Source organism: Salvelinus namaycush, chromosome 32 (assembly GCF_016432855.1).
Source record: "Salvelinus namaycush isolate Seneca chromosome 32, SaNama_1.0, whole genome shotgun sequence".
In the NCBI taxonomy this organism is placed as follows: Eukaryota; Metazoa; Chordata; class Actinopteri; order Salmoniformes; family Salmonidae; genus Salvelinus; species Salvelinus namaycush.
In genome coordinates, this window is record NC_052338.1 from 25,199,183 (window position 1) to 25,211,408 (window position 12,226).

Here is a 12,226-nt window from a genome sequence, read left to right on the forward strand (position 1 = left end):
GACCCATTTGCGACCAAGCTTTTACTTCCTGACTGATGTCTTGAGATGTTGCTTCAATATATCCACATACATTTCCTGCCTCATGATGCCATCTATTTTGTGATGTGCACCAGTCCCCCCTGCAGCAAAGCACCCCCACAACATGATGCTGCCACCCCCGTGCTTCACGATTGGGATGGTGTTCTTCGGCTTTGCTGCAGCCTCCCCCTTTTTCCTCTGAACATAATGATGGTCATTATGGCCAAACAGTTCTATTTTTTGTTTCATCAGACCAGAGGACATTTCTCCAAAAAGTATGATCTTTGTCCCCATGTGCAGTTGCAAACCGTAGTCTGGCTTTTTTATGGCGGTTTTGGAGCAGTGGCTTCTTCCTTGCTGAGCAGCCTTTCAGGTTATGTCAATATAGGACTCGTTTTACTGTGGATATAGATACTTTTGTACCTGTTTCCTCCAGCGTCTTCACAAGGTCCTTTGCTGTTGTTCTGGGATTGATTTGCACTTTTCGCACCAAAGTACGTTCATCTCTAGGAGACCGAACGCGTCTACTTCCTTAGCGGTATGACGGCTGCGTGGTCCCATGGTGTTTATACTTGCGTACTATTGAATGTGGTACCTTCAGGCATTTGGAAATTGCTCCCAAGGATGAACCAGACTTGTGGAGGTCTGCAATTCTTTTTGAGGTCTTGGCTGATTTCTTTTGATTTAACCATGATGTCAAGCAAAGAGGCACTGAGTTTGAAGGTAGGCCTTGAAATACATCCACAGGTACACCTCCAATTGACTCAAATGATGTCAATTAGCCTATCAGAAGCTTCTAAAGCAATGACATAATTTTCTGGATTTTTCTGTTTAAAGGCACAGTTTAAAGGCACAGTCAACTTCGTATAATTCAACTTCTGACCCACTGGAATTGTGATACAGTGAATTATAAGTGAAATAATCTGTCTGTAAACAATTGTTAGAAATGTACTTGTGTCATTTACAAAGTAGATGTCCTCACCGACTTGCCAAAACTATAGTTTGTTAACACAACATTTGTGGAGTGGTTGAAAACAAGTTTTAATGACTCCAACCTAAGTGTATGTAAACTTCTGACTTCAAATGTACTTGTACATACCTCAATCAATCACCCCAATACACTGACTCGGTACTGGTAGTCCTACCGGTAGTCCTTGTATATACCCTTGCTGTTTTATTGTGTTACTATTTTATTTTTGTCTATTTGTTAATTTTCATACTTTTAACTGCATTGTTGGGAAAGTGTAGGCCTTGTCTCGTGTCTAGGTGATCAGCAGGGAACTGACCTAACAATGTCCTTTCCTTCACAGTGAGTTGAATTCCAAGCTGCAAGACACTCTGGAGCAAATAGAGGTACGGAGGAGCTTTTTTCCCCTTGTTTATTATTTTTCTTTTAATAAGAGAGGAAATCCACTCTACCTTTTAGTGTTAGGCTTTTATTAAGACCGTTGAGAACCAGATGGGGATATAGAGACACAGGAGCATGGCTACAGACGGGGATTGAACCATGGTCTCCGGTGCTTGTTAGCTGCACATAGGTTTACTAACTATTTCTATTGGTTAAGAACACTGCGATTTATCGTACATTTCAAAGGTTGTTTGATACTAAACATATTAAATATGAACACCACCTTCCTTGTAATTGTTTAAAAGCCTACAGTTAAAAGAGAGACAGTGTTTTTTCTTGACATTGACAGTTTTCTGTTTTTCCTGCTACATATTAACATATTTAAAAAGCCATTCCCACATCCACATTTGGGGAGGTTCATTACCTGGATGCCATGTGAATGTGTGACACCACCACCACAGAAAGCGGTGTCTTGGTCTCTAAACTGATCCGCTGTGTGGCTCTGCTGGTCGAATGGTGGATGGTGGGTACTGTTGGAGAGATGTAATTGGGAGGTGGCCAGTCTGGCGTGAAGCCCTTCCTGCTAGCTTCAGTGAATCTGCAACACGTTTTCTCATCATGCTCTTTAATCCTGCTTTCTCTACCAAAAAGCGCAGGTGTCTATGGAAATGCAATGCTGAAATCTGAATGCAGCAATTTGTATGTTCATGTGCATACATATTCATAATGAAAGTATTTGGTATGGAAAAAATTATAAAATGTACAGTATTTTCATATAAAATTCATAACATTTGTAGAATGTACTGTACTTTGCTTTCTGAAATAAAACTGCCATAGTGTGATATATCTTCGACGCACAATTTCTATGCTTTCCATTCTTAGCCAGAACTACAGTAACTCCATCTTCTGCTGTAAACAAAATGTTGTCTAATTCGACGCCCTCCCTGCCACCCTGTTTAAAAAAAGAAAAACATGTTTTTCTCCCCAATTTCGTGGTATCCAATTGTCTCATCGCTGCAACTCCCGTACGGACTCGGGAGAGGCGAAGGTCGAGAGCCGTGCGTCCTCTGAAACACAACCCAACCAAGCCGCACTGCTTCTTGACACAATGCCCACTTAGTCTGGAAACCAGCCGCACCAATGTGTCGGAGGAAACACCGTACACCTGGCGACCGTGTCAGCGTGCGCTGCGCCCGGGCCCGCCACAGGAGTCGCTAGTGCACGATAGGACAAGTACATCCCTGCCGGCCAAACCTTCCCCTAACCCGGACGGCGCTGGGCCATTTGTGCACTGCTCCATGGGTCTCCTGGTTGCGACAGAGCCTGGACTCAAACCCAGAATCTCGATGCAGTGCCTTAGACCACTGCGCCACTCGGGAGGCCCCCTGCCACTGTATTTCTCTCACGCAGCAGCTCTGTTTAATGTTAATGGCGGTGCTCCTTTGACCTTGGGGAGGCTGAGTGTGTATCTCTCGTCCCCTCCAGCAACCTGGCTCTCCCTTGCTCTATATAGTGAATAGTGTGCCATTTGGCACTCAGACTTTAAAGACAGCAGCCTCAGCCCTCCATTATGGCAGCTGTTGCTAATTCTCTTGGCCCTAGGAGTTGATTCATGACCGTATCCCTCCTCCATCCCCTCCTTCCCCTCTACCCACCCAACAGGAGCAGCTGGATGTGGCCTTGTCTAAAACCTGCAAGCACTTTGACGTCTCCCACTACACCAGAGTTCAGCTGGCGTACACCCTCCTGGAAAAGACCCAGGTGAGAGACCTCTAGCAACAGATCTCTGCTCTGTCGGCTTCTACTGATCCTTTTGTCATCCATTCCCCCCCTTTTCTCCCTCTTCCTTCTGTATTGTTCTTGATATCTCTTTCTCTGTCTTTCTCTCTACCTACCTGTCTGACCTTACGTCTCTCCCTCTGATGTGGTGAGATGATTCATTCCTGGGTTGACGCCCGTTTTGGTATCCCCCTTTCCTCCCCCTTCCCTCTGTTGTGCTCCCTTCTTCTCCCTCCATCTCTCTCCTTCTCTCTCCCCCCAGTGTTGATCAGAGGTGATGATTCATACCGGTCTTGTGTTTTTTTACACCGTCTTCTCCCCCCAATACTACCAGCAAATCACAGACACTGGTAAAGATTTCACCACACACACGCTCGAGCGAGATGGGGAAACATCCCCCATTTCCATGGGATTGATTTTGGGATGACGGAAGCACACAATCACGTAGACAGTTTGCGACAAGCTGTCACCATCACAAAGATTGATTGTATTGCTTTGTTCAGGGGACTGTCAGGAGTAAGAGCTGCCACCAAAAAACAACCCGGGAGATGTGGCAGTGTATTGTGGTGTCAAATGATGTCTGTCAGCCTCAGTGTCCATCTGTCGCTGGAGAGTGAGAGAGAGCGCGCTTTGGGTATCTGTGTTTTTTTGTGGATGCTTGTTTTTCTGTGTTGTGTGCGTGCGCTCGTGTGTGTGAACTTTCATTAAAGAGTGGGTTGGTGTGTTATATGGGTGTCTGTATTTTTTACACGTGTGTGTCAGTGTAACTCTGTACTGAGATGGATGGTGTGTGAGGGCTGAGATGAGTCAGCTGTTATCAACTGTCAGTTTCTCGCACACACACTCACACCCCACTTCACCGCGAAAATGAGCCAGACATCACCAGAAAAGCTTCCACCGCTTCCTTCCAGGCAAATTCATCACTTTTACTCACTAAGGCAGGAGGCTCACAGAGATGTGTGTCTGTGTGAGTGAAGACAAGCACAGCAGATCTCTCTGAATATTCCTGCCTGACAAACTCTGGCAAAGTATCCGGTTTGTCGAACAAATCTATATGTCTAGGCAGGTAGCCTAGTGGTTGAGTGTTGGGCCAGTAACCTAAAGGTCGCTGGTTCGAATCCCCAAGCCTACTAGGTGAAACATCTGTTGATGTTCCCTTGAGAAAGACACTTAACCCCAATTGCTCCTGTAAGTTGCTCTGGGTAAGAGCGTCTGCTAAATGACTAAAATGTCATGCAAATGTTTATCAACTTTTCAGCACAGTGCGCTTTTAGTGTAGTGGTAAATGATAGGTGTTAGTTAGAGAAGACATAAGCGTTGTTCGAATACCCTTACTAACATACTGTATACTACATACTTGATGAGTATGTACTATTAGTTAATTTTAGTATACTGTAAACAAACGGTATCCTTTCAGTTGAGTGTACTAGCGCGTCGCCTGTCTACCAGAAGTTGATGCTGTTGCTATGCAACTTCTTGCTAGCTTGTTAGCATAACAAATGACTAGTTTAGACATCTTACAACTTCATTAACAATGTCCACTGAGAACGCACAATGATTCAACCACTTAGCTAAGCTAAGAATGACATAAATTATCAAGTCATTAAACGTTGGGTAGTTAGATAAAATATAGCTAGTTAATATACTGGCAATTTCGATGTATTAGTAGCCAACTAATGTTAGGTAGCTAGCTAACATACCGGTACATACAAGCAACTGCTGTAATGATATGCTATGCGGTTTGTAATAACCGGATAACGTAGCTAATATATTGTCAGCCAACATAACGTGTAACATACATTATTACATTACCTTTTTTATTACATTGCTCAACATGTTTTTAAATTAATTAATTGTACTAACATTTTGTATCCACGTTCGCCAGACTCCGGCTGCATATTTTCCGCCATTTTCTTCAAATCTGAAAATGTTGTGAAGCCACGCCCATTTTTTGAATATATGCATTATGGGCCTTAAAAGCACGGAAATAGTGTCCACTGCTTGTATACTTCGTATTTTGACGAATGTAGTACGACATCCGGGAACTTTCCGCATACTAACTATATCCATTCTATGACCAATAAGCATACTACATACTCAATTTACGTCACAAATAGTATAGTTAGAATAAGTATTCTAACACAGCTATAGAGATTGTCTTGTAACAAGTCGTTAGTTTACCTGGTAGACAAACAGGTAAATAACTTTTATGCCCATAACATGACCTGTATATTTCTCCTATTGACGGAGCTACTCGTGTAGGAAACAAAAACATGCTGACGTGACGATTAGCGTATCTGTTTGATTGACATCATCAGCTATGAGGCGAGAGTGGCCCTTGGCTCCAAAGACTGCGTCATCAGGAGCTTTTTGGCAGTAGGCTATCCACAATCACAATGGTTGTATTCTCCACAATGATAAAAGCCAGCAATGTAGTAGTGAGTGTAGTGCATGCTCTCAAACTCAAATACCCATTGTTGACTGGCTCAGGGCCCTTTCACTCTTTGTTGGGGCGCATGACACACACACACTACACTCACAATGTTCACTGTATCTATGTAGACAGCAGATTGCTGACCTTCAGGCCCTGGTCTAAAGTATAGGGCTCTGGTCAAGAGTAGTGCACTACAAATCAAATTATATTTGTCACATACACATGGATAGCAGATGTTAATGCGAGTGTAGTGAAATGCTTGTGCTTCTAGTTCGACTGTGCAGTAATATCTAACAAGTAATCTAACAATTCCCCAACAACTATCTAATGCAAACAAATCTAAAGGGGTGAATGAGAATATGTACATGTAAGTATATGGATGAGCGATGGCCGAGCGGCATAGGCAAGATGCAGTAGATGGTATAAAATACAGTATATACATGTTATATGAGTAATGAAAGATATATAAACATTATTAAAGTGCCATTATTTAGAGTGGCATTGTATAAAGTGACTAGTGATCAATTTATTAAAGTGGCCAGTTATTGGGTCTCAATGTAGGCAGCAGCCTCTCTGAGTTAGTAATTGCTGTTTAGCAGTCTGATGGCCTTGAGATAGAAGCTGTTTTTCAGTCTCTTGGTCCCAGCTTTGATGCACCTGTGCTGACCTTGTCTTCTGGATGGTAGCGGTGTGAACAGGCAGTGGCTCAGGTGGCCTTCCTGTGACATCTGGTGCTGTATGTGTCATGGAGGGCAGGTAGTTTGCCCCAGGTGATGCGTTGTGCAGACCACACCACCCTCTGGAGAGCCTTGGGGTTGAGGGCGGTGCAGTTGCCGTACCAGGCTGTGATACAGCCCGACAGGATGCTCTCGATTGTGCATCTGTAAAGGTTTGTCAAGGTTTTTGCGCCGCCTTCACCACACTGTCTGTGTGGGTGGACCATTTCAGTTTGTCTGTGATGTGTACGCCGAGGAACTTAAAACTTTCCACCTTCTCCCCTGCTGTCCCTTCGATGTGGATAGGGGGGTGCTCCCTCTGCTGTTTCCTGAAGTCCACGATCATCTCCTTTGTTTTGTTGACGTTGAGTGAGAGGTTGTTTTCCTGACACCACACTCCGAGTGCCCTCACCTCCTCCCTGTAGGCTGTCTCGTCGTTGTTGATAATCAAGCCCACTACTGTTGTGTTGTCTGCAAACTTGATGATTGAGTTGGAGGCGTGCTTGGCCACACAGTCGTGGGTGAACATGCACCCTTGTGGGGCCCCAGTGCTGAGGGTCAACAAAGTGATGTTGTTTCCTACCATCACCACCTGGGAGTGGCCCGTCGCAAGGTCCAGGACCCAATTGCACAGGGCGGGGTTGAGACCCAGGGCCTCCAGCTTGATGATGAGCTTGGATGGTACTATGGTGTTGAATGCTGAGCTGTAGTCAATTCTTACATAGGTATTCCTTTTGTCCAGATGAGATAGGGCAGTGTGATGGCGATTGCGTCGTCTGTGGACCTGTTGGCGGTATGCAAACTGAAATGGGTCTAGGGTGTCCGGTAAGTTGGAGGTGATATGATCCTTGACTAGTCTCTCAAAGCACTTCATGATGACAGACGTGAGTGCTACGGAGCGGTAGTCATTTCTATCAGTTATCTTTGCCTTTGTTACAGGAACAATGGTAGCCATCTTGAAGCATGTGGGGACAGCAGACTGGGATAGGGAGAGATTGATTATGTCCGTAAACACAGCATCCAGCTGGTCTGTGCATGCTCTGAGGAAACGGCTAGGGATACCATGTGGGCCAGCAGCCTTGTGAGGGTTAACGCGTTTAAATTATTTACCTACGTTGGCCATAGAGAGGGGATGAGGGGGCGCGGTCCTTGTTAGCGGGCTGCGATGGTGGCACTGTATTATCTTCAAAGCGGGCAAAGAAGGTGTTTAAGTTTGTCTGGAAGCGTGACGTCGGTGTCCGTGACGTGGCTGGTTTTCTTTTTGTAGTCCGTGATTTCTTGTAGACCCTGCCACATGTGTCTCATGTCTGAGCCATTGAATTGCGACTCCACCTTGTCTCTGTACTGGCATTTTGCTTGTATGATTGCCTTGCGAAGGGAATAACGACACTATTTATGTTCAGTCATATTCCCAGACCTCTTTCCATGGTTAATTCCGTTGGATCGCACTTTCATTTTTGCGCGAATGCCGCCATCCATCCACGGTTTCTGGTTACGGTAGGTTTTAATAGTCACAGTGGGTACAACATCTCCAATGCAACTCTTTATAAACACACTCACCGAGTCAGCGTATATGTCGATGTTGTTCTGATGCTGACCGGAACATATTAAGTCCACGTGATCAAAACAATCTTGAAGCGTGGCTTCCGATTGGTCGGACCAGCATTGAATAGTTGTCGTCACTGTTACATCCTGTTTGAGTTTCTGCATATAACACGGTAGGAGCAAGATGGCGTCGTGGTCGGATTTGCTGAAGGGAGGGCGGGGGAGGGCTTTGTATGCATCGCGGAAGTTAGAGTAGCAGTGGTCAAGGGTATTGCGCATAGCGCAATCAATATGCTGATAGAATTTAGGTAGCCTTGTTCTCAAATTTGCTTTGTTAAAATCCCCAGCTACAATAAATGCAGCCTCAGGATATATTGTTTCCAGTTTGCATATAGTCCAGTGATGTTCCTTGGTGGCCGTCTTGGTGTCTGCTTGAGGGGGATTGTACACAGCTGTGACTATAACTGACGAGAATTCTCTTGGTAGGTAAAATGGCCGGCATTTGATTGTAAGGAATTCTAGGTTGGGTGAGCAGAAGGACTTGAGTTCCTGTATGTTGTTATGATTACACCATAAGTCGTTAATCATGAAGCATACACCTCCTCCCTTCCTCTTCCCAGAGAGGTGTTTATCTCTGTCGGTGCGATGCATGGAGAAGCCCGGTGGCTGAACCGATTCCGACAACTTATCTCGAGAGAGCCATGTTTCAATGTGAAACAGAGAATGTGACAATCTATGATGTCTCACTGGAAGGCAACCCTTGCTCGAATTTCATCCAAATCTGTTCTCTCTGCTAACGCACAGCAAGTGGTAGCATGTACATATTACCTCAATTACCTCGACACCGTTGCACCCTCACATTGACTCTGTACCGGTACCCCATGTATTTTGCCTCGCTATTGTTATTTACTGCTGCTCTTTAATTATTTGTTATTCGTATTTTAAATTTTTGGGGGGTATTTTCTTAACTGCATTGTTGGTTAAGGGCTTCTAAGTAAGCATTTCACTGTAAGGTCTACTACACCTGTTGTATTTGGCGCATGTGACAAATTTGATTTGAAAGACCTGTTATTAGTAGCGCAAGTCACAGCTCAAATGGCAACTCAAGTAACTCAAGTAGGCCATTGGCAATGGCTGCATATCAACTGCAATTTCTGTAATCAGAGATTTTTTTTCACAACTGTTGATGTCGTGCGGCGCGCTTTATATCCATCGCAAATAATTTGAAAGATGCATATTCCCGCTTACTAACGTAACAGCATTGTTGCGTTAAGTAGGTCTATTTGTAAAAAATTATCCCTTTATGATGATTATTGGAACCTGTTAGTAGTAGTTTTGTGGTAACTGCACTGTGATTTGAATTGTGTGGAGGGGTTTTTTCTTAACGTTAATGATTGAATTTCGTTAGGCCATGGACATCTCCAACTGCACTTTCAACAGGTCTTACGACGCTATCCGTCCCTCGTAATAATCTGGGTCCCTGTGTCTCCTCTCTCCATAGACGGCCATGGACCAGCTCCACATGCACTTCACCCAGGCCATCCACAACACTGTGTTCCAGGTGGTTCTGGGATACGTGGAGCTCTGTGCTGGCAACGCCGACACCAAGTTTCAGAAGATGCAGTACAAAGACCTCTGCACGGTAAGGATGCTAGCGAGCTACCTTCTCCTGTCGCCAACCAAGACCTTACCTAGGGTTTGTGTCTTAGCAAGGCCAACCGTGACCTTACCTAGGGTTTGTGTCCGCTTAGCAAGGCCAACCGTGACCTTACCTAGGGTTTGTGTCCGCTTAGCAAGGCCAACCGTGACCTTACTTAGGGTTTGTGTCCGCTTAGCAAGGCCAACCGTGACCTTACCTAGGGTTTGTGTCCGCTTAGCAAGGCCAACCGTGACCTTACCTAGGGTTTGTGTCCGCTTAGCAAGGCCAACCGTGACCTTACCTAGGGTTTGTGTCCGCTTAGCAAGGCCAACCGTGACCTTACCTAGGGTTTGTGTCCGCTTAGCAAGGCCAACCGTGACCTTACTTAGGGTTTGTGTCCGCTTAGCAAGGCCAACCGTGACCTTACCTAGGGTTTGTGTCTTCTTAGCATGGCCAACCTAGGGTTTAAGTGTTATGTTTTGTGTAGGGCCAGGAGTTTTTGATCACCATGTGTTTACCTGGCCAGGCTATGATTGGGGCCAGCGTTTGTCCTGTTCTTGTCCCATTAACACAAAGAAAGGATATCCTCGTTTGACATTCAGGGGATCAGGACGAAGACGTCTGTCTCTATTATGTAGGTGACCATTAATACTGTATCTTTAATGAGCCATCTGTCTGGTACAATGTCTGGTAAAGTAAAAAAAGACCGCTTTAATCTGTGGTAGAGTACAGACTTGGAGAAGATCTTATAAGCTTGGCTAGATGCCCACTGAGGAATGACTATATATTTAGTTGTTTATTAAAGAGCTTAAAGGATTAGGCCACACCGGTAGAAATCCCTGCTACTCTGTTAACTTGATAAACACTCAGACAGACACACGACTCCCTGGACGCTCATATTGTTCTCTAGCCAAGCAGAAAATGCCCTTCTGTCTTCATGAGAGATGGCACTTATCACTCTATCCTCCTGAATGAGATGGAGAGAGAGAGATGAAGAGAATGAGACTTTCATTTTCTCAGTCCGGGAAGAGGCATTTTCAATCGTAGATCTTTTTCTATGAGATAATTCATCTTATTTAAGTGGACGACGAATGGGCTCTTTTGAAAAGTAGCTCCTGAGTGGCGGTGGTGCTTTTATTGGGCCAAACGCTCCCTCTGCACAGACCCAGAGCCTCGGCCGTATCCAGACCCCGCAAATCACATTTGCATGCTCATATAAAGCGCCTGCAATCAGCAGGGCCATGCATCACAATCCTACCGAGTGAGTTGTCTTTTCTTCCTGAGCCTTTTATTACCTGGCTGCTGACACATTTGCGTGGGGGAATCAAACAGAAGAGAAGATGTGCTCAATGGAAGCTGATGCTGTCACTCCCCTCAATGGAAGCGGACGCTGGTACTCCCCACTGTGTCGTTTTTTTAATACCTTGGCCACTAGATGGCATAGAAGCAGCTGTGGTTTGTATGAGAACTGGGACTCCTATAGGGAGAAGCACCATAAATGTGGGTTGGAGGCAAAGTCAAGGCAGGTTGAAGGCCTAGGGCATTTATTAATGGTGTTTCTGAGGAAAAAAATATCTAAATATCATTCCCTCCTGTGCCAGAAACCTCCTTCTGGTTCAATGTTCTTTAAAACTATATTCTATCTTCTAATCTACAAGGAGTACAAGTTACACTGCATAGTTTAAATTTGTCTCACAAGTATGGAAACAAAACTTCTAGATGAGTCTCCTAAGTAGAAATAACTTTTCCTCCTCCTGGGTTCTTAATGACTTAGCAGAATAATTTGGTTAACTGTTAGGCCCTATGGGATCTGTAATGTTTAGCAATTCGGGCTAGGAAGGGAGAGAAGGATTCTGGGTAGGCAGGGAGAGAAGGATTCTGGGTAGGCAGGGAGAGAAGGATTCTGGGTAGGCAGGGAGAGAAGGATTCCGGGTAGGAAGGGAGAAGGATTCCGGGTAGGAAGGGAGAGAAGGATTCTGGGTAGGAAGGGAGAAGGAATCCTGGGAAGGAAAGGAGGAGGATTCGGGGAAGGAAAGGAGGAGGAGCCGGGGAAGGTAGGGAGAGGAGGAGCCGGGGAAGGAAGGGAGAGGAGGAGCCGGGGAAGGAAGGGAGAGGAGGAGCCGGGGAAGGAAGGGAGAGGAGGAGCCGGGGAAGGAAGGGAGAGGAGGAGCCGGGGAAGGAAGGGAGAGGAGGAGCCGGGGAAGGAAAGGAGAGGAGGAGCCGGGGAAGGAAGGGAGAGGAGGAGCCGGGGAAGGAAGGGAGAGGAGGAGCCGGGGAAGGAAGGGAGAGGAGGAGCCGGGGAAGGAAGGGAGAGGAGGAGCCGGGGAAGAAAGGGAGAGGAGGAGCCGGGGAAGAAAGGGAGAGGAGGTGCCGCGGAAGAAAGGGAGAGGAGGTGCCGCGGAAGAAAGGGAGAGGAGGAGCCGGGAAAGAAAGGGAGAGGAGGTGCCGCGGAAGAAAGGGAGAGGAGGAGCCGGGGTAGGAAGGGAGTGGGGATTCATTAACGGAGTCCAAGTCACAACCTTGGAACAGGCTGCTGAGGCATTGAGCTGAGGTGTTTTGACAGCAAGACGTGCATGTTTCCACATAGTGGTCATTGGCATTGTCATTTCTCCAATGCTCTTATGAACCATAAGATACGAAAGAACCGGAAAGGGCCATGCCTCTCACCTATGTCCCCAATTTGCCTGTCTAGCAGTGACTCGCCAGATTAGTCTGAAGTTGGATGCACAGAGTAGCACAGTATGCTG

The 12,226-nt window shown here is 45.8% G+C and overlaps 1 protein-coding gene across 1 annotated transcript in view; it reads left to right on the forward strand.

Moving 5' to 3' along the window:
• Positions 1–12,226, forward strand: part of vps50 (VPS50 EARP/GARPII complex subunit) — a 221,522-nt gene that overhangs the window by 80,523 nt on the left and 128,773 nt on the right. Inside the window, exons 10-12 of the mRNA XM_038971647.1 lie at positions 1,329–1,371; positions 3,029–3,127; positions 9,342–9,482. Of these exons, the coding sequence (XP_038827575.1) occupies positions 1,329–1,371; positions 3,029–3,127; positions 9,342–9,482 (283 nt within the window). The remainder of the gene's footprint in view (positions 1–1,328; positions 1,372–3,028; positions 3,128–9,341; positions 9,483–12,226) is intronic.